Below are 22,394 nucleotides of genomic sequence, written 5' to 3' on the forward strand. Positions count from 1 at the left end.
ATTCGGGAAGCTGAGGCAGGAGAATCGCTTGAACCCAGGAGGCGGAGGTTGTAGTGAGCCAAGTCCACGCCATTGCACTCCAGCCTGGATGACAGAGTGAGACTCCATCTCAAAAAAAAAAAAAAAAAAAAAAAGAACCTAAAAATACAAAAATTAGCCAGGGCCGGGCGCAGTGGCTCAAGCCTGTAATTCCCAGCACTTTGGGAGGCTGAGATGGGTGGATCACGAGGTCAGGAGATCGAGACCATTCTGGCTAACACGGTGAAATCCCGTCTCTACTAAAAAATACAAAAAACTAGCCAGGAGAGGTGGTGGGCGCCTGTAGTCTCAGCTACTCGGGAGGCTGAGGCAGGAGAATGGCGTGAACCTGGGAGGCGGAGCTTGCAGTAAGCTGAGATCCGGCCACTGCACTCCAGCCTGGGTGACAGGGCGAGACTCCGTCTCAAAAAAAAAAAAATTAGCCAGGTGGCGTGCACCTGTAATCTCAGCTATTCAGGAGGCTGAGGTAGGAGAATCACTTGAACCCGGGAGGCGGAGGTTGCAGTGACCCAAGATGGCACCACTGCACTCCAGCCTGGGAGACAGAGACTCCATCTCAAAAAAAAAAAAAAAAAAAATCAATGCTTTCAGATCAGCTGGATCAAGTATTTAAAACATATTTATTTATAAATGAAATATATTAATCTATGGGGCTGAAATTTCACTTGGTATATACCAGGTTAAAGGCAAGGAATTTTAAAAATATCTCCTACTCCTTTGACCAAGCTATAAAACAGTTATGAAAAGTCTATTTGCATGGCCTTTCAATGTGTCTGTCTGTACCTACTGACTACAAAATCTTGCTGTTTTAATACCTGCCGTGTTATTTCCCATATTGTAAAAGCTCAAATTGAAATCTTTTCACAGAAAGGTGACAAGGCGGGCAGCATATCCACAGTAGTTAAAAATTTACCCTTCACTGCAAATTGCAGGAATTCTTGATTTCATATATCGCAAACTTGTGAGAGACAACCAAATACAATATGCCAGATATATACAATTTTACAAAAACACCTAAAGGATACACAAAAGAGCATCTGTTTTAAATACACAGGCTAAGTACTACCTGTAAAAGGGATTCTTTTTTTTTCTTTTTTTTCTTTTTGAGACAAAGTCTCGCTCTGTTACCTGGGCTGGAGTGCTATGGTGCAATCTTGGCTCACTGCAACCTCTGCCTCCTGGGTTCAAGTGATTCTCCTTGCCTCGGCCTCCCAAGCAGCTGGGATTACAGGTGACCGCTACTACTCCCAGCTAGTTTTTTTGTGTGTTTTTAGTGGAGACAGGGTTTCACTATGTTGGTCAGGCTGGTCTTGAACTCCTGACCTTGTGATCCACCTGTCTTCGCCTCCCAAAGGGCTGGGATTAGAGGTGCAAGACACTGTGACCGGCCATAGAAGGGATTTTTTTTTTTTTTTTTTTTTGAGACAGAGTCTCGCTCTGTTACCCAGGCTGGAGTGCAGTGGCGCAATCTCGGCTCACTGAAAGCTCCGCCTCCCAGGTTCCCGCCATTCTCCTGCCTCAGCCTCCCAAATAGCTGGGACTACAAGCGCCCGCCACAATGCCCAGCTACTTTTTTGTGTTTTCAGTAGAGACGTGGTTTCACCGTGTTAGCCGGGATGGTCTCGATCTCCTGGCCTTGTGATCCGCGCGCCTCAGCCTCCCAAAGTGCTGGGATTACAGGCGTGAGCCACTGCGCCCGGCCAGAAGGGATTTTTAACACATTACCCAGTTCTGCCTATGCATTTAAGAAGGAGAAAAACTTTATTCCATAAAGTTACTCCATTAACTGAAATGGCAATGGAAAATTACTGGCCTACAGTCAAAGAATGGGTAATCTAAATGCTTCTAAACTTATTAACAAAGTTAATTTACTACTACCTACTTTTTCCCTAACAAGACCATAGTTTTTAAAAAGTTCATTCCGCACATGCTCCCTTCCCTATTCTTCACTAACCAGCAGAATAAGCTAGCTAGAGGTGAGGCTCTGGTGTTTTAAAAGGACAGCTCTCAGCGGGCTTGGTGGCTCACGCCTGTAATCCCAGCACTTTGGGAGGCTGAGGCGGGCGGATCACCTGAGGTCAGGAGTTCGAGATCAACCTCGTCAACATGGCAAAACCCCACCTCTACTAAAAATACAAAATTAGCCGGGTATAGTGGCAGGCACCTGTAATCTTGGAGTTGAAGCAGGAGAATCGCTTGAACCCAGGAGGTGGAGGTTGCAGTGAGCCAAGATCGTGCTATTGCACTCCAGCCTGGGCAGCAAGAGCAAGACTCCACCTCAAAAAAAAAAAGACAGCTCTCAGCCGGTTGCAGTGGCTCAGGCCTGTAATGTCAGCACTTTGGGAGGCCGACGTGGGCTGATCACCTAAGGTTGGGAGTTCAAGACCAGCCTGACCAACATGGAGAAACTGTGTCTCTACTAAAAAAAAAAACAAAAAAAAAACAAAATTAGTCTGGCATGGTGTAGTCCCAGCTACTCGGGAGGGTGAGGCAGCAGAATCGCTTGAACCCGGGAGGCGGAGGGAAAAAAAAAGACAGCTCTCAAGTAAATAACACAACAGATGCATTCCTACTGAATCCAACATGACCATCAAAACTTCACCCTACCTTCCATGGAGCCAATTTGACAGGGAAGACACAAAACCAACAACTGCTCCACAAGCCCAAATGTAGTTTATGTTGCCCCTCTGCTCCCCCAAAACGGGGAAACTATTCATTTTTCCCCTCTACATTCCCCATTTTTTGTTGTTGTTGTTGCCCTGGCTGGACTGCAATGGCGTGATCTTGGCTCACTGCAATCTCGGCCTCCCAGGTTCAAGTGATTCTCCTGCCTCCGCCTCTCAAGTAGCTGGGATTACAGGCACCCACCACCCCCAGAGAATTTTGTATCTTTAGTAGAGATGGGGTTTCTCCATGTTGGTAAGGCTGGTCTTGAACTTTTGACCTCAGGTGATCTGCCCGCCTTGGCCTCAGACTTCCAAAGTACTGGGATTATAGGCATGAGCCACCGCACCTAGCCTCACTTTCTTTCTTTCTTTTTTTTTTTTATCTTTGGAGACAAGAGTCTCGCTCTGTCGCCCAGGCTGTAGTGTAATGCCACAATCTTGGCTCACTACAACCTTCACCTCCTGGGTTCGTGATTCTCCCACCTCAACCTCCTCAGTAGCTATGCACAGATAATTTGTTGGCCAGGCTGGTCTTAAACTCCCAACCTCAGGTGATCCACCCGCCTTGATCTCCCAACGTGCTGGATTACAGGCGTGAGCCACTGCGCCGGGCCTATTCCCCACTTTTTTGTACTAATTCATATATACTATTCATTTTATATTAATTCATATACATTCTCAAACAATATTTGAGAAATATTAAGAAATAATGGACTTGCTTAATACGGTTTCAAAGGATGTAAAAATGATTCCTTAGACTACTGGCTTGTTAAAGTGATGAGATGCTAGATTTAATCCTCACCTCCTGGCCCCAAACTTAAATATTTCCTGTGACATTAAAGTGTCCTTTTCCTGAATACAGCTTAGCTCTTCCTCCCGTACCATTAAATAATCCATATAAATTGATTCCAACGCCCCAGGATAGAATTAAATGAGGGTACATGTAAGTTTAGGCATTAATTCAACACAGCAAGCAAAATAAAATAGGCCTACTGCAGTTAACAGAAAGATAAAAGAGCAGCTGGAAAACCAGCATTTGGGTACAAGTATCCAACAAAGAAATCCTGCTAATATACTGTCTTACCTTCTTCCACCACCGACACCTGCTAAATTCTGTTTGGTGACCAGGACTCCGGCAACACTTCGTCCCAGAAACAAAAAAATATTGCACTCAATAAAGGAATGGACACAGGCAGAGGACACAGGTAGAAATTCCTGGTGTCTGTCTCCTTCTCCTCCTCTCCTTTCTACTGAATCCCTACCATATGCCCCAAGTCACAGGAATAGCTCCTCACCTTGCAGATTCTATTTCCTTACCCCTTTAGATCCTGAAGGGGACACCTAACATTAACAACTGTAAGGATGTGGCTTTATCAGAGTCCTATGTTCAATAACCAGTAAGGGCTCTGGTCAGAAATCTTCACCACTCACATCAAAAATATAATTATCACTAACCTGTCATTTAATTGGAAACTACAATCATAAGCTTTCAAATCGGTTTTTTAAAGGAGCTTTCAAAAAAAAGACCTTCTCTCACATCCTTTCTAGTTATCACAGCAAGTTTACTCAGAGCTCCAATGCCCACAAAACAGAAAGCATTCAAGTATAATTTGTTTCCTCCCAAGAACACTAATAGATGAAGAGGGGAACATCTGGAGATGAGGAGCGGAGGAGGAGACTTCCAATACAAGCACATCTTTATCTGTTTGATTTTTAAACACTGAAATAAAGACAAAGCTGACCTTGAGCTGTACTTCCCCACCTAATCCCCCTCCCTCTCCCAACAGGAATCTTGTTCAATACAAATAGCAATTTAACAATTTACAAGACGAAATTTAGTTTAGTATTATTCCAAATTTGACTTCTAGAGGCCTTGTCTTATTTTCAAATCCCTGAATCCTCGTTTCTGATAAGGGGGAGTAGCCCTGAGGTTATCCACATGACTAAATCTGCATTTCCAGGAAAGCAACGGCCCTACATAACATTTTGAAATACAGGTAGCTTAATCAGGAAAAATCTAAGGATCAAAGATACTTGATTCCAACCATGTCTCATCCCACCCTACCACACAAAAGCATTAAAACCACAGGACCCACATACATGACTTTTCCTTTAATACTACAGTATCGCACAATTATAAATGTGAGGGTATTTCAAAAGGTGGACTGGGAGGGAGGACTAAGAATAAACTTCCTGACAATGACTAGACAGACACAATGGATATTTTGATAAAGTTATGAAAAAGGACTGGAGAACCCGTTATGGGCAAAGGAACAACGAACAAAGAGGAACTACTAAAATTTCTACATAAACCCATTTATTTGAAATGGAAAAAAAGAAAGCAACAGGATCTCCAACCTTCATAACTCAAAAACCCCAGCCTCAGCCGAGTGCCTGGAATAGGTTAAGCTCCCCCACGAAGTACAGACCAGCATTCCGAGCCTGCAGAGTCAACCAAAATACAGTGACTGAACACTATTGGAAATAACTTTATTTCAACAGGTCTTTCCATGTGTCATGATGGTGCGCACAAACTGTAAAGTCATCGTTTTTACAAACGGGTGGACTGAGGCTCGGGCCCTACAAAGGCTCGAACTCTCAGAGTCGTGGCCTCCTGGTCTCCTGCTTCTATCCATCAGAACCCACTGGTGATGCAGTCAGAGAAAGGTTACAGGAACTTCGAGGTCTCCCGTTTTAAGTCTGAGGAAAGGGGAGGGAGTGAGGGTTTTCTGGGCCTCCCCAGCAGGCGGCGAGGAGGAAAAGCCCCAAACCCCCTCACTACGAGGTGCCGGCCCACGGGAGAGAAACCCGATCGCAGCGTCGGCGCCTGCCACCGCCCCAGACGAACCGCAGTGATTCCCGCTCACCCCTCTCCCCCCACCATCACCCGGGACTGTCCCCCGCCTCAGGCCTGAGGAAGCCCATCGCTCTGAAGGCTTCTCCTTTGTGAGACTCCACGGCCGCCGCCCCACACGGGGCCTCCGGGGAAAAGCCACCGCCCCCACCCGCCATATTTCCCTGAAAGGCGCCCGCGCTACAGCTCCCGGTCTCCGCTCTCTCCCATGTGGCGGGTGCTGCTTCCCCCGTCACCGCACCCAATTGTTCTCCACATCCCAAGACCGTCCCAGAAGCTCCCCTGAGGGCTGCTCGTTCGGAGACAGCACCCGCCATCTCCTCCCCCTCCCCCGCCCCGAGACTCGCCCTCCCCCCAGCCGCCATTTTACAACCAACTCCTCCACCCCGTCTCCCCGGCCTCCCGGCCCGCGAGTTGTTTGCAGTTAAGGACGGCGAAGGGGTCACATTCCAAGGCATACAGCCTCCCATTGCCCCGGGAGCTCCCAGGCCATTTCCTGCTTCCCGAACCCAAGCCCCCGGGCCAGGCTCGCAGACGATGCCGCCATTTTGTCTCCTGTTCCCGGCCTCTGTGGGCGGCGGCAGAGGGTCCGAGAATTCCAGCCCCCCGCTGCCCCCCCAACTCACCGTCGTATCGCTCAGCCTGCTCGGCCAGCTTCGCCTGGTACACCAGATCCTCTCGATCATCCATAGCGGCAGCGGCTCCGGCAGGGTATGCGCGACGGATGGAAGCGGATAGTGTCTCCGACTCTCTCAGCCTCTCGCTCCGCGTCCGGGCAGCAAAAATGGCGGCGCCTCAATCCGGGACTTCCGCCTGCGCACGCGGACAACTGCTCAGCTCTATGGCAACCGCTCCCTGGCAACTGGCGCGGGGGGCGGGTCCTGGAACTCGACGCCCGAAGAGGCTGGAACCAGCGCAGGAGACGCTCCTCCTCCGTCGGCTCAGCGGGCGCCGGAGCCCAGAGGCGGGAACTGCGACTGCTGAGAGGGAGCGGCCCCCGGGGAACGGGAAGGGCTGAGGCGGGGCCGGCCGGGACTGCTCCTGAAAAAAGCCGGCGGGAGACCTGGGCCCGAGGCCCGACCTGCGGAAGAGAACGACGGAGGCGCTAACGGTTTCTGTCATGGCAGGTCTTACTCCCCGAAAGCAGCGGCTGTCACTACCGTGTCCTGGTTTCCTTTTGTGTTTTTGTTTTTTTTTTGAGACGGAGTTTCGCTCTTGTTCCCCAGGCTGGAGTGCAGTGGTGCGATCTCGGCTCAACACAACGTCTGCCTCCCGGGTTCAAGTGATTCTCCTGCCTCAGCCTCCCGAGTAGCTGGGATTTCAGGCGCCCGCCACCAAGCCCAGCTACCTTTTGTATTTTTAATAGAGACGGGGTTTCACCATGTTGGTCAGGCTGGTCTCGAACTGCCGACTTCAAGGTGATCCGCCCACCTCGGCCTCCCAAAGCGCTGGGATTACAGGAGTGAGCCACCGCGCCCGGCCCGCGTCCTGGGTTTCTCCGCCACTCCTGGTCATGGGCCCATTTCAGACACTTTTACACTCAGGGTAACGAACTGGGCCCTGGCCGGGTGCAGTGGCTCACACCTGTAACCCCAGCACCTTGGGAGGCCAAGGCGGGCGGATCACAAGGTCAGGAGTTCGAGACCAGCCTGGCCAACATAGTGAAACCCCGTCTCTACTAAAAATACAAAAAATTAGCTGGGCGTGGTGGTACATGGCTGTAATCCCAGCTACTCAGGAGGCTAAGTCAGGAGAATCTCTTGAACCCGGGAGGCAGAGGTTACAGTGAGCTGAGATCCCCCCATTGCACTCCAGCCCAGGCGACAGTGCGAGACTGTCTCAAAAGAAAAAAATATATATATATATACACAAAAATTCGCTGGGTGTGGTGGTGCACCCCTGTAATCCCAGCTGCTTGGGAGGCTGAGGCAGGAGAATCTCTTGAACCAGGGAGTCGGAGGGTGCAGTGAACCAAGATCACACCATTGCACACCAGCCTGGGCAACAAGAGCACAACTCCATCTCAAAAAAAAAAGAACTGGGTCCTGTTGTAGCCAGGGACAGGGGAGCTCCAGTTGTCAGGCATCAACTTTCCCCTCACACTGATCTTTTTCTTCTCCTCCTATTTAACCTTTTTTCCTCCCTAGGCCCACCATGAATAGGAGCAGGGAATTTGTTAGATGAGGATGGTGTGGAGTACAGGGTACAGAAGAGTTGGACCAAGATCAAATTAAGATTGTGGAGGCAGGAATAACTCAGTGAACGTTGCTTCGGTGCCTGGCACTTGGGAGGCCCATGCAGAAGGATGACTTGAGCCCAGGAGTTTGAGACCAGCCTGGGCAACATAGTAAGACCTCATGTCTACAAAAACCTTTTATTTTTATTTTTTTGAGTCGGCATCTCCATCTGTTGCCCAGGCTGGAGTTTAGTGCTGCGATCTCAGCTCACTGCAACCTCCACCTCCTGGGATCAAGCGATTCTCCTGCCTCAGCCTCCTGAGTAGCTGGGACTACAGGCACATGCCACCACACCCAGCTAATTTTTTGTGTTTTTAGTAGAGATGGGGTTTCACTGTGTTAGCCAGGATGGTCTCGATCTCCGGACCTCGTAATCTGCCCGCCTAGGCCTCCCAAAGTGCTAGGATTACAGGTGTGAGCCACCACGCCTGGCCATATCTTAGCAGTTTCAGAGGCTGAAGCAGGAGGATCTCCTGAGTCCAAGAGGTTGAGGCTGCAGTGAATTGTGATTGCACCAGTGTTCACCAGCCTGGGTAACAGAGTGAGACCCTGTCTCAAAAAATAAAGTGGGGATAGGGAGGGATCTTGCCATGTTGCACAGACTGGTCTTAAACTGAGCTCAAGCAATCCCACCTTGGCCTCCCGAGTAGCTGGGAGACTACAGGCTTGCACCAACGTACCCAACTTTGCATCTTTTTTTTTTTTTTTTTTTTTTTTTGAGATGGAGTCTCGCTCTGTCGCCCAGGCTGGAGTGCAGTGGCGCAATCTCGGCTCACTGCAAGCTCCGCCTCCCGGGTTCACGCCATTCTCCTGCCTCAGCCTCCCGAGTAGCTGGGACTACAGGCGCCCGCCCCTGCGCCCGGCTAATTTTTTCTATTTTTAGTAGAGACGGGGTTTCACCACGGTCTCGATCTCCTGACCTTGTGATCCGCCCACCTCGGCCTCCCAAAGTGCTGGGATTACAGGCGTGAGCCACCACGCCCGGCCCTTTGCATCTTATTTTGTGGCCAAGGGAGCTGTATGATTTTGCATGGAGAATGACACCATCATAGTTATATTTCAGAAATATTAACAAATATTCCATAGCAATGATTAAAGAGGAGGATAACCAAAGATAATAGATGGGAGCAATGAAAATAGAAAGGAAAGGATAAATAGGAATGGCACTATAGAAGGAAGCCACAGGTAGCTGAGCAGATTGCAGCTTTTTTTTTTTGAGATGGAGTCTCGCTCTGTGGCCCAGGCTGGAGTGCAGTGGCACGATCTTGACTCACTGCAACTTCTGTCTTCCGGGTTCGAGCGATTCTCCTGTCTCAGTCCCCCGAGTAGCTGGAATTACAGGCGTGCACAACTGCCCAGCTAATTTTCGTATTTTTAGTAGAGACAGGGTTTCACCATATTGGCTAGGCTTGTCTCGAACTCCTGGCCTCAGGTGATCCACCCGCCTCGGCCTCCCAAAGAGTTGGGATTACAGGCCGGGCACGGTGGCTCACGCCTGTAATCCCAGCACTTTGGGAGGCCGAGGCAGGCAGATCACAAGGTCAGGAGATCGAGACCATGGTGAAACCCCGTCTCTACTAAAAATAGAAAAAATTAGCCGGGCGCAGTGGCGGGCGCCTGTAGTCCCAGCTACTCGGGAGGCTGAGGCAGGAGAATGGCGTGAACCCGGGAGGCAGAGCTTGCAGTGAGCTGAGATTGCGCCACTGCACTCCAGCCTGGGCGACAGAGCGAGACTCCGTCTCAAAAAAAAAAAAAAAAAGTTGGGATTACAGGTGTGAGTCACCGCTCCAGGCCCAGATTGGAGATCTTATAATAAAAATTGACTTTCCATCTCCACCCTGAGAATATTAACAAAAAATGGGAATGCTAGGAACACTTGCTGATGGAATGCAGAGAAAGACAAAGTTCCTTTTAGCACATGTTGGTTCAGAGGATCAGGGATCCTCAGGTAGATCCTTAGGTACCCAAGGATCACCCAGGTACAAATGACCACAAAGGAGTTGTAAAAGGGGACATGCATCCCAAATAGAAGGGAAGCTGTTGGCCGGGCTTGGTGGCTCACGCCTATAATCCCACCACTTAGGGAGGCCAAGGCGGGCGGATAACAAGATCAGGTGTTCGAGACCAGCCTGACCAAAATGCTGAAACCCTGTACCTACTAAAAATACAAAAATTAGCCGGGCGCGCTGGCACGCAGCTGTAATCCCAGCTACTTAGGAGGCTGAGGCCGGACAATCACTTGAACCTGGGAGGCAGAGGTTGTGGTGAGCCGAGATTGCACCACCGCACTCCAGCCTGGGCGACAGAGTGAGACTCCGTATCAAAAAAAAGAAAAAGAAAAAGAATAAAGGGGGTGTCAGTTGAATTAAATTCTGCAGAAACATAAGATTAGCACTGAGGGAAAGCCATTGGATATTGCGATTAGGTCATTAGTGACCTTCAAGAGGAGTTTCAAAATGGTGTTGGAAGCCGACTGCGTTTGGTGGAAGCTCAGGGAAGCCGAGAAAGTGGAACTGGTAAGTGTAGGGGTCTCCTGAGAGGAGCAGTGAAGACAGACAGGTAATTTGACAGCAATGAGTGGCCAACAGGGGTGGGCAAATTACGGATTTGGTCAACACGTTCACAAAACGCTACCTACAAAGACAGCTGTGCTGCCAGGTTGACTGCAGGGCTGCCGTGCACATGCCGCTGTCTGTGCTAGGGAAAGCAGCTTTCTGTCGTCGCTTTCTCAAAGCAGCTTCTGCACAGCGTCTCCTAGACCCGCTGAAATCTCTCCAAAAGTGCCTCTTCCTAAGTAACTGCTGAGACGGCAGAAATCCTACACGTAGATTGCTTCTGTGACTGTACTGCCTGTTCTCGCAATACACGGAACTAACGGGCAGACCTTGTTGATAGGGCACCAAAAATATACACAGAAACATTTTGATGTCGCATTTGGGATTATAAACAGATCTAAAACATCCTGGTGCTGCACAGAGGTGGCTGTCGTGATACGGTCCTGCGCTCTTCACTGCTGTTCCCTGCTGCTGCGGCAATAGATCCTGCACGTGCTATTGAAAGTCCTTTGAAACAATCTCCAGGTCATTAGGTCACAGCCCCAAGTGTAAGTCTCCCTGCCTGACTGAAAATTTGCTTTAATAAGAAACAAGAACTCACTTCGTCCGTCCGGAGAGCCCCTGGATACGTGGCAGTCTACTAAGCACTATAGAAGGAAATAAGATGTTACAAAAATATCATTAACTGTGTTTGGTGGCTCACTCCTGTACTCCCAGCACTTTGGGAATCTGAGGCGAGCGGATCACCTGAAGTCAGGAGTTTGAGACCAGTCTGGTCAACATAGTGAAACCCTGTCTCTACTAAAAATGCACAAAAAATTAGCCGGGTATGGTGGCAGGTGCCTGTAATCCCAGCTACTCAGGAGGCTGAGGCAGGAGAATCGCTTGAACCTGGGAGGTGGAGGTTGCAGTGATCTGAGATTGCGCCATTGCACTCCAGCCTGGGCGATAGAACGAGACTCCATCTCAAAAATAAATAAATAAAATAAAAATAAAAATATAAAAATTAGCTGGACATGATGGCAGCACACCTACAGTCCCAGCTACTCGGGAGGCTGAGGCAGGAGAATCACTTGAAGCTGGGGGGAGGAGGTTGCAGTGAGCCAAGATCACACCACTGCACTCCAGCCTGGGTGACAGAGCAAAACTCTGTCTCAAAAAAAAAAAAAAAAAAAAAAAGAAAAAGAAAAAAATCAATAGACTTAATGGCATTAAAAAAAAAAAAAAAAAAAAAAAGCCCAGGCTCAGCACAGTGGCTCATGCCTGAAATCCCAGCACTCTAGGAGGCTAAAGTGGGAGGATCACTTGAGACCAGGATTTGAAGACCAGCCTGGGCAACATAGTGAAACCCCCGTCTCTACAAAAAATTAGTGTGGTGGCATGCACCTGTACTCCCAGCTACTCGGGAGGCTATAGTGGGAGGATCACTTGAGGCCAGGAGGTGGAGGCTGCAGGGAGCCATGATAACAGCACTGCACTCCAGCATGGCCAACAGGGCCAGACTATGTCTTGAAAAAAAAAAAGAAAAAGAACAAAGTAAAAAGAAAAATAATCAGGCCGGGCGCGGTGGCTCAAGCCTGTAATCCCAGCACTTTGGGAGGCCGAGACGGGCGGATCACAAGGTCAGGAGATCGAGACCATCCTGGCTAACACGGCGAAACCCCGTCTCTACTAAAAACACAAAAAACTAGCCGGGCGAGGTGGCGGCGCCTGTGGTCCCAGCTACTCGGGAGGCTGAGGCAGGAGAATGGCGGGAACCCGGGAGGCGGAGCTTGCAGTGAGCTGAGATCTGGCCACTGCACTCCAGCCTGGGCGACAGAGCGAGACTCCGTCTCAAAAAAAAAAAAAAAAAAAGAGAAATAATCTATGCAGGCTTGGTGGCTCATGCCTGTAATGCCAACACTTCAGGAGGCTTAGGTGGGGGAATCTCTTACACCCAGGAGCTTGAGACCAGCGTGGGCAGCACACTGAGACCTTGTCTTTTTTTTTTTTTTTTTGAGACGGAGTCTCGCTGTGTCTCCCAGGCTGGAGTGCAGTGGCGTGATCTCGGCTCACTGCAAGCTCCGCCTCCCGGGTTCACGCCATTCTCCCGCCTCAGCCTCCCAAGTAGCTGAGACTACAGGCGCCCGCCACCACGCCCGGCTAGTTTTTTGTATTTTTAGTAGAGACGGGGTTTCACCATGTTAGCCAGGATAGTCTCGATCTCCTGACCTTGTGATCCACCCGCCTCGGCCTCCCAAAGTGCTGGGATTACAGGCTTGAGCCACCGCGCCCGGCCGACCTTGTCTTTACTACAAATACAAAACTTAACTGGGCACGGTTGTGTGTGCTTGTAGTCCCAGCTACTTGAGAGACTGAGGAGGAAGAATTGCTTGAGCCCAAGAGTTGGAGTTTGCAGTGGGACTTGATGACACCCCTTTACTCCAGCCTGGGTGAGACAGACTGTGTCTCAAAAAAACAAAACAGGCCAGGCACAGTGGCTCACGCCTGTAATCCCAGCACTTTAGGAGGCCAAGGCGGGCAGATCACGAAGTCAGGAGACCAAGACTAGCATGGTCAACATAGTGAAACCCCGTCTCTATTAAAAATACAAAAATTATCTGGACGTGGTGGCGCGTGCCTGTAATCCCAGCTACTCGGAAGGCTGAGGCAGGAGAATCGCTTGAACGAGGGAGTCGGAGGTTGCAGTGAGCTGAGATTGAGCCACTGCACTCCAGCCTGGATGACAGATCAAGAACCCATGTCAAAAAAAAAAAAAAATTCCATATCTAAAGTGATTTGAAATGACATGTTTATTATGTTTCAAATTTTCCTATGTCTGGTTTTAGAATCTTTCTATTCAGTTCCACTGATCTGTTTGTTCTTTTTTTTTTTTTTTTTTTTTTTTTTTTTTTTTTTTTTGAGACGGAGTCTCGCTGTGTCTCCCAGGCTGGAGTGCAGTGGCGTGATCTCGGCTCACTGCAAGCTCCGCCTCCCGGGTTCACGCCATTCTCCCGCCTCAGCCTCCCAAGTAGCTGAGACTACAGGCGCCCGCCACCACGCCCGGCTAGTTTTTTGTATTTTTAGTAGAGACGGGGTTTCACCATGTTAGCCAGGATAGTCTCGATCTCCTGACCTCGTGATCCACCCGCCTCGGCCTCCCAAAGTGCTGGGATTACAGGCTTGAGCCACCGCGCCCGGCCTGTTTGTTCTTATGTCGATAAGATTTTAAATATAATGCCATTATAGTACGTTTTTATGTATGGTTAAATATTTTTTTCTTCAAAATTTCACTCATTTTTGTACTTTTACTCTCCTAGATGAATTTTAGAATAAACTTGATGGCCGGGCACGGTGGCTCACGCCTGTAATCCCAGCACTTTGGGAGGCCGAGGCGGGCGGATCACGAGGTCAGGAGATCGAGACCATCCTGGCTAACACGGTGAAACCCCGTCTCTACTAAAAATGCAAAAAATTAGCCGGGCGAGGCGGCGGGCGCCTGTAGTCCCAGCTACTCGGGAGGCTGAGGCAGGAGAATGGCGTGAACCCGGGAGGCGGAGCTTGCAGTGAGCCGAGATCGCGCCACTGCACTCCAGCCCAGGCGACAGAGCGAGACTCCGTCTCAAAAAAAAAAAAAAAAAAAAAAGAATAAACTTGAAAAGTTCTCTCAAGACCCATGTAGATTTTTTGGGGGACTGTTCTGAATTTATAGATTAATTAAAATAAAATTGGAAAATTTTTTTTCTTTTCTTTTCTTTTTTTTTTTTTTTTTTTTTTTGAGACGGAGTCTCGCTCTGTCGCCCGGGCTGGAGTGCAGTGGCCGGATCTCAGCTCACTGCAAGCTCCACCTCCCGGGTTTTACGCCATTCTCCTGCCTCAGCCTCCGGAGTAGCTGGGACTACAGGCACCCGCCACCTCGCCCGGCTAGTTTTTTGTATTTTTTTAGTAGAGACGGGGTTTCACGGTGTTAGCCAGGATGGTCTTGATCTCCTGACCTCGTGATCCGCCCGTCTCGGCCTCCCAAAGTGCTGGGATTACAGGCTTGAGCCACCGCGCCCAGCCTTCTTTTCTTTTTTCTGAGACAGAGTTTTGCTCTTGTTGCCCAGGCTGGAGTGCAGTGGCACAATCTTGGCTCACTGCAACTTCTGCCTCCCAGGTTCAAGTGATTCTCCTGCCCCAGCCTCCCAAGTAGCTGGGGCTACAGGAATGTGCCACATGCCTGGCTATTTTCTTGCATTTAGTAGAGATGGGATTTCGCCATGTTGGCCAGACTAGTCTCTAACTCCTGACCTCACGTAATACACCCACCTCGCCCTCCCAAAGTCCTGGGATGACAGACGTGAGCCACTGCACCCGGCCCAAGAATTGGAGATATGTTCAAAAATGAGTTTTCTCAGGAAAATTCTCCAATTTTATTCCAATCTCCTTGTTGAAATGATTTTTTTTTTTTTTTTTTTTTGGAGACAGCCTCACTCTGTCACCCAGGCTGGAGTGCAGTGGCACAATCTTTGCTCGCTGCAACCTCTGCCTCCGGGTTCAAACGATTCTCCTGCTTCAGCCTCCTGAGTAGCTGGGACTACAGGTGTGTGCCACCACACCTGGCTAATATTTTATTTTTAGTAGAAAGGGGCTTTCACCATGTTGGCTAGACTAGTCTTGAACTCCTGACCTCAGGTAATCTGCCTGCCTCAGCCTCCCAAAGTGCTTGGATTACAGGCGTGAGCCACCACGCCTGGCCTGAAATGAACTTAAATACAATTGTATAGTTAAATGTATAGAGATCTCACATATTTCTTCTTTTTTTTTTTTTTTGAGATGGAGTCTCGCCCTGTCGCCCAGGCTGGAGTGCAGTGGCATGATCTGGGCTCACTGCAAGCTCCGCCTCCTGGGTTCACGCTGTTCTCCTGCCTCAGCCTCCCCAGTAACTGGGACTACAGGCACCCGCCACCATGCCCGGCTAATGTTTTTTTGTATTTTTAGTAGAGGCAGGGTTTCACTGTTTTAGTCAGGATGGTCTCGATCACCTGACCTCGTGATCCGCCCGCCTCCGCCTTCCAAAGTGCTGGAATTACAGGCGTGAGCCACCGCGCCCAGCCTCTCACATATTTCTAATTCGTTTTGTTCCCAATTATTTAGGAGGCTATTGATGTTATAAATGGGCTCTCCCCCTATTTTATATTTCTGATTGAGCTATACTTCCACTGATACATACAAAAATCCTTTTTTTTTGGTATAGATGGGGTTTTGCCCTGTTGATCTGTCTGGTCTCAAATGCCTGGGCTCAAATGATCTTCCAGCCTCAGCCTCCCAAAGTGCTGAGATTACAGGCATGAACGACTGTGCCCAGCCCCAAATCAATGATTTTTGATAGTTATCTTGTACCCAACTGCCTTACTGAACTGTCTTATTAGTTCTTTTTTTTTTTTGAGACGGAGTCTCACTCTGTTGCCCAGGCTGGAGTGCAGTGGCGCAATCTCGGCTCACTGCAACCTCCGCCTCCCGGGTTCGTGCCATTCTCCTGCCTCAGCCTCCTGAGTAACTGGGACTACAGGCACCCGCCACCACGTCCAGCTATTTTTTTGTATTTTTAGTAGAGACAGGGTTTCACCATGTTAGCCAGGATGGTCTCGATCTCCTGACCTCGTGATCCGCCCGCCTCAGCCTCCCAAAGTGCTGGGATTCCAGGCGTAAGCCACCGCACCCAGCCCTGATAAATAATTTTTATCAAGTTAAGGAGATCCTTCTAATTCTAATTTGGTGAGAGAGTTTTTTAAAAATGAGCTTTCAGGCCGGGCTGAATTTGCTTTATTTCATTATTGTCTTTTTCCATGTTCCAACATTCTTAGTTTTATTTATTTATTCATTTAAATTTATTTATTTTTAAAATTTATTTACTTACTTATTTTTGAGACGGGGTCTTGTTCTGTCACCAGGCTGGAGTCCAATGGCGCAATCTTGGCTCACTGCAACCTCCATCTGCTGGGTTCAAGCGATTCTCCTGCCTCAGCCTCCTGAGTAGCTGGGCCTACAGGCACGCGCCACCATGCCCAGCTAATTTTTTGTATTTTTAGTAGAGATGGGGTTTCTCCGTGTTGGTCAGGCTGGTCTCGAATTCCTGACCTCAGGTGATCCTCCTGCCTTAGACTCCCAAAGTGCTGGGATTACAGGCCTGAGCCACCGTGCCCGGCCTAATTTATTTACTTTTTGAGACAGAGTCTCATTCTGTTGCCCAAGCTGGAGTGCAGTGGCACAATGTTGGCTCACCACAACCTCCACCTCCTGGGTTCAAGCGATTCTCCTTCCTCAACCTCCCAAGTAGCTGGGATTACAGGCGCCCACCACCATGCCTGGCTAATTTTGGTAGTTTAGAAGAGATGGGGTTTCATCACGTTGGTCAGGCTGGTCTGGAACTCCTGACCTCAAGTGATCCATCTGCCTCAGCCTCCCAAATTCATGGGATTACAGGCGTGAGCCACCGCACCTGGCCTCTATTTGATTTTTTTTTTTTTTTTTTTTTTTGAGACGGAGTCTCGCTGTGTCGCCCAGGCTGGAGTGCAGTGGCCGGATCTCAGCTCACTGCAAGCTCTGCCTCCCGGGTTTTTACGCCATTCTCCTGCCTCAGCCTCCCGAGTAGCCGGGACTACAGGCGCCCGCCACCTCGCCCGGCTAGTTTTTTGTATTTTTTAGTAGAGACGGGGTTTCACCGTGTTAGCCAGGATGGTCTCGAACTCCTGACCTCGTGATCCGCCCGTCTCGGCCTCCCAAAGTGCTGGGATTACAGGCTTGAGCCACCGCGCCCGGCCTATTTGATTTTTTAGACACAAATGTCTTGCTATTTTGCAGTCTGGACTCAAACTCCTGGGCTCAAGTGATCCTCTCGATGAGTGAAAGAAAGAAGGAAAAAAACATGAAATGCAGCTCAACAGTTAAAGACGGATTTGTTTTAGAGAAAATAAACCTGAGAGGGGCTTCTGGCTGACTTCAGTCAAGAGTGCTTACTCTTACAGACTGAGTATATATTGGTTTTAGGGTGAGGGGGCTTATTACAAGCTGGGAATGTTTCTGTGTGTGTAAGTTTCATGGCAGGGTTGGAATGTCTTGGGTGGAGAGGGTTATCTCGGGGCTAACATGTCTCTGGTCAGGAAGGAGTGTGGAATGTTTCTGTTCGGAAATGTTATTCGTGGTTTATGGTCATACTAACCTTAGCCATTAGGTCGATGCCCTGTGGGTTTAGGCGGTTGTTTTTTGTCTGTCTTTGAGATGGAGTCACGCTCTGTCGCCCAGGCTGGAGTGCAGTGGTGCGATCTCGGCTCACTGCAACCTCCGCCACCCAGGTTCACACCATTCTCCTGCCTCAGCCTCCTGAGTAGCTGGGACTACAGGCGCCCACCACCACACCTGGCTACTTTTTTGTATTTTTAGTAGAGATGAGGTTTCTCCATGTTGGTCAGGCTGGTCTCAAACTCCTGACCTGAGGTGATCCACCCACCTTGGCTTCCCAAAGTGCTGGGATTACAGACGTGAGCCACCGCACCCGGACATTTTATTTTTCACATCATGTATGAAAAGACGACGACTCTGGGCTGTTTGTCATGTAAAATATCTCACACTCTGGACTTGCGTTTTTTTTGTTGTTGTTGTTTATTTGTTTTGAGACAGGGGTGTGTCGCTCTGTCGCCCAGGCTGGAGTGCAGTGGCGCAATCTCGGCTCACTGCAACCTCCGCCTCCCGGGTTCAAGCCATTCTTCTGAACTCAGCCTCCCCAGTAGCTGGGATTACAGCCACCTGCCACCACGCCCAGGTAATTTTTGTATTTTCAGGAGACACAAGGTTTCACCTTATTAGCCAGGATGGTCTCCATCTCCTGACCTCGTGATTACATGTGTGAGCCACCGCACCTGGCCTTCTGGACTTGTTTCTTTGCTTTCTTGCGATGCTATTTAAATTATTTCCTATTCCTTAAATATTTTTTCTTTTTTTTTTTTGGCCAGAATACCTCAGAGGTGGTGCTTGCTGCAAGCTTCCTTTCTTTGGTCTTATTGTGCTAAGACTGACAAGTGACAATATTTAAAGAATATGTTTCTTGGGGCCAGGCACAGTGGCTCATGCCTGTAACCCTGGCACTTTGGGAGACTGAGATGGGCAGATCACCCCAAGTCAGGAATTCGAGACCAGCTGGGTCAACATGGTGAAACCTCACCTCTAGACAGAGCGAGACTCCGTCTCAAAAAAACAAAACAAAATAAAGAGTATGTTCACTGAGATACAATTTCCACACCATAAATTCACCTATTTTGAGCAATAATTCAATGAGTTTTAGTATATGACTGAGTTACCCAGCCATCACCACCGTCTGATTTTAGAGCATTCCTGTCATACTAAAATCAAACTTTGTGCCCGTTTACAATCAATCTCCATTCCTACTCCCAGCCAGAGGCAACCCCTAATCTATTTCCTATCTCTATAGAGTTGCCTTTTATAGAAACAAACCAGACTTTGTGTGCTTTGTTTTTCTGGTGACTTCTGAATTCAATTTAGACATATTAACCTGAGTCTTTGTTGTTTTTCCTTGCTCTCGTTTCTCTCAATTCCTCAATGATTTATTCTGATCCATTAATAAGAGCTGTGTCTGGCTGGGTGCAGTGGCTCACGCCTGGAATCCCAGCACTTTGGGAGGCCGAGGCGGGCGGATCACGAGGTCAGGAGATAAGAGACCATCCTAGCTAACACGGTGAAACCCCGTCTCGACTAAAAATACACAAAAAAATTAGCCAGGCGTGGTGGTGGGCGCCTGAAGTCCCAGCTACTTGGAAGGCTGAGGCAGGAGAATGGCATGAACCAGGGAGGCGGAGGTTGCAGTGAGCCAAGATTGTGCCACTACACTCCAGCCTGGGTGACAGAGCGAGACTCCGACTCAAAAAAACCACAAAAAACAAAACTGTGTCTTTAGTTTTGTGCTTACTTCATTTTGCTGCTTTACGTGCCTTGTGCCCTTGCATATTCTTTAGTAACCAGCTCTGTGCTTTCATTTGAATATCAGGGCCCTGTTGGCTCATAGGGAACTTCTGTGGGACATTAAAAAAGGTATCCCTGCCAAAGAAGTGCCCTCGTTTGATTTAAAAATGATGATCCTGCCGGGCACAGTGGCTCACACCTGTAATCCCAGCACTTTGGGAGGCTGAGGCAGGTGGATTAACTGAGCTTAGAAGTTCAAGACCAGCCTAAGCAACATGGTGAAACCCCATCTCTACTAAAAATACAAAAAATAGTCAGGCGTGGTGGCAGGTACCTGTAGTCCCAGCTACTCAGGAGGCTGAGGCAGGAAAATCGCTTGATCCCAGGAGGCGGAAGTTGCAGTGAGCCAAGATTGTGCCACTGCACTCCAGCCTGGGCGATAGAGTGAAACTCTGTCTCACGAGAAAAGACTTCCCAGCAGTAAGGGAGGCTGAGGCAGGAGGATTGATTGAGCTCAGGAGTTCTAGACCAAGCTGGCCAACATGATGAAATCCCCATCTCTATAAAAAATACAAAAATTAACTGGACGTAGTGCGCACCTATAGTTCCCACTAATCACGAGGTTAAGGTGGGAGGATAATTTGAGCCCAGAGGTCGAGGCTGCAGTGAGCTGTGACTATGCCACTGCACTGAAGCCTGGGTGACAAAATGAGACCTTGTCTCAAAGCTAAACAAACAAAACTAAACAAAAATGATGATCCTGCAAGCAGACAAAGCCTGCCTGAATTTGGGCTGGCCTCCTGACTTGCTTTGATCAAGAGAATGCAGGGCAATTCGGCGGCTGCACCATCTGGGAAGCGAGGAGCACCTCTGCCTGGCACCTGTGCAACCCTCCAGGTGTGAAGTGGCAGCCTTGTGTGTGATCTTTCTGCCCTCCCCAAGTCTGCATTTTTTTTTTTTTGAGACGGAGTCTCACTCTGTTGCCCAGGCTGGAGTGCAGTGGCGCGATCTCGGTTCACTGCAACCTCCGCCTCCCGGGTTCACACCATTCTCCTACCTCAGCCTCCTGAGTAGCTGGGACCACAGGCATCCGCCACCACGCCCGGCTGCTAATTTTTTTATATTTTTAGTAGAGATGGGGTTTCGCCATGTTAGCCAGGATGATCTTCATCTCCTGACCTTGTGATCCCCGCCTTGGCCTCCCAAAGTGCTGGGATTACAGGTGTGACCCACTGCGCCCGGCCCCAATTTTGCATTTTTGACAATAAAGTTTACTTTTAAATTAAAAGATTTAAATTGGGGAAGATTTAAAAAAAAGAATGCAGGGGGGACTGACATTGTGTCAATTCCACGGCTACATCTTAAGAGACCTAGTGTAATACTGCCTGCTCTCTTGGAACCCTGCCAATAGCCACCAGTCCAGGCTGCCCTGCTGTAGGATGGGATATCACACGAAGCAAAGATAAACTGTGTCAGCTGAGGGCCATCCAAGACCAGCCAGTCCCCGCCAATCAGCAGCTGACGTCATCCATGAGTGAAACTGGCCAAGACCTGGAGAAGTGCCCCACTAAGCCCAACCCCAGCTGCTGACCTGTGTAATTATGACTAAGTGACTGTTGTTTTAAGCCACTAAGGATTGGCATGGTTTACTCTGCAGCAAAAGCTAACTGATATACTTTTTTTTGTGACAGTCTTGTTGTGATGCTCAGGCTGGAGTGAAATGGTGCAATCTCGGTTCACTGCAACCTCTGCTTCAGGGGTCCCAGTGATTCTCCTGCCTCAGTCTCTCGAGTAGCTAGGATTACAGGCATGCGCCACCATGCCCAGCTAATTTTATTTTTATTTTTTTTGAGACGGAGTCTTGCTCTTTTGCCTAGGCTGGAGTGCGATGGTGCGATCTTGGCTCACTGCAACCTCCACCTCCTGGGTTCAAGGAATTCTCCTGTCTCAGCCTCCCGAGTAGCTGGGATTACAGGTGCCTGCCACTAGGCCCAGCTAGTTTTTGTATTTTTAGTAGAGACAAGGTTTCACCATGTTAGCCAGACTGGTCTGGAACTCCTGACCTCAAGTGATCTGCCCATCTTGGCTTCCCAAAGTGCTGGGATTACAGGTGTGAGCCACTGTGGCTGGCCTTAATTTTTGTATTTTTATTAGACATGGGGTTTCACCATGTTGGCCAGGCTAGTCTCGAACTCCCAATCTCAGGTGATCTGCCCATGTAGGCCTCCCAAAGTGCTAGGGTTACAGGGGTGAGCCACTGTGCCCAGCCCCACGTGGCTTTTGATGACCTAGCCCACCTATCGTGTTTTCATTCTTTGGTTCAGAATACAACCCCTGGGTATCTGCTGTGTCCAACAGGACTGGGTGTTGGGAATACAACAATTTAATGGCCGTGGCCTTGTGATGGACACACTCATGGGCAATCTCAGTTCAGTGTGAGGTCATGGCAGTAAGTGCATGTTAGCAAGACAGGACACAGGGCAAGCACCTAATCCAAATTCGGACATTAGGTAAGACTGATGTTTGAAAATGAGATAGAGTTACAGTGTCCAAAAGCCCAGAGGAGAGAGCAGGTGGGTCAGGTAAAGACAGGGCAAGAAATTCAGTGTGGCTAGAGCCCAGAGCACTGGAGGGAGAGTGAGGAAGATGAGGCTGGGAAGGAAAGGAGCTGGAACATGAAGAGCTCTGTTTCCCTTTGCAGGGAGTTGAGACACTGGCTGAAGGAGAATATAATCTAACAGGAGATGATATAAAAGCTTACAGGGGCTGCAATGTGGAGGATGGACTGGAAGGGCCAAAACTCGTGACAAGGAGCCCAGTTAGGCGGCTGTTGAGGTCATCTAGGAGAGAGGCGCTGGCAGTTTGAACTAGGGGAGCAGCAGTGGGGAGGGAGGGAAGTGAACTGTGTAAGACTGAGAACTTGGTAAATTAAGAGCGAGAAGAGGAGAGGATTGTCTCCAGAGTTGTGGCCTGGCCAATGGTGATAGACATTGAGATAGGCAAGTTGAACGAGGAGCAAATGGGGAACGTGATCATCCATTTGTTTTTATTTTTGAGATAGGGTCTCACCCTGTTGCCCAGGGTGGAGTGCAATGGTGTGATCGCAGCT

At 49.1% G+C, this 22,394-nt stretch overlaps 1 protein-coding gene and 1 long non-coding RNA gene across 5 annotated transcripts in view; both read right to left on the reverse strand.

Moving 5' to 3' along the window:
- YWHAE (tyrosine 3-monooxygenase/tryptophan 5-monooxygenase activation protein epsilon) overlaps positions 1-6,348 on the reverse strand; it is a 59,975-nt gene extending 53,627 nt beyond the window's left edge. For all 4 annotated transcript variants that reach the window (XM_015118180.3, XM_015118182.3, XM_015118181.3 and 1 more), the window contains exon 1: positions 6,186-6,348. In XM_015118180.3, coding sequence (XP_014973666.1) covers positions 6,186-6,249 — 64 coding nt within the window. In that variant the 5' untranslated portion in view covers positions 6,250-6,348. The remainder of the gene's footprint in view (positions 1-6,185) is intronic.
- Positions 6,349-6,498: 150 nt separating this feature from the next.
- LOC144335230 (uncharacterized) lies at positions 6,499-16,370 on the reverse strand. The gene is made up of 3 exons (XR_013405892.1): positions 16,230-16,370; positions 10,953-10,998; positions 6,499-6,640 (listed from the first exon to the last, which is right to left on the reverse strand). It is a non-coding gene; the product is annotated as an uncharacterized LOC144335230 (long non-coding RNA).
- Positions 16,371-22,394: the final 6,024 nt, after the last annotated feature.

The sequence above is a fragment of the Macaca mulatta genome, chromosome 16, assembly GCF_049350105.2.
Source record: "Macaca mulatta isolate MMU2019108-1 chromosome 16, T2T-MMU8v2.0, whole genome shotgun sequence".
NCBI lineage: Eukaryota > Metazoa > Chordata > Mammalia > Primates > Cercopithecidae > Macaca > Macaca mulatta.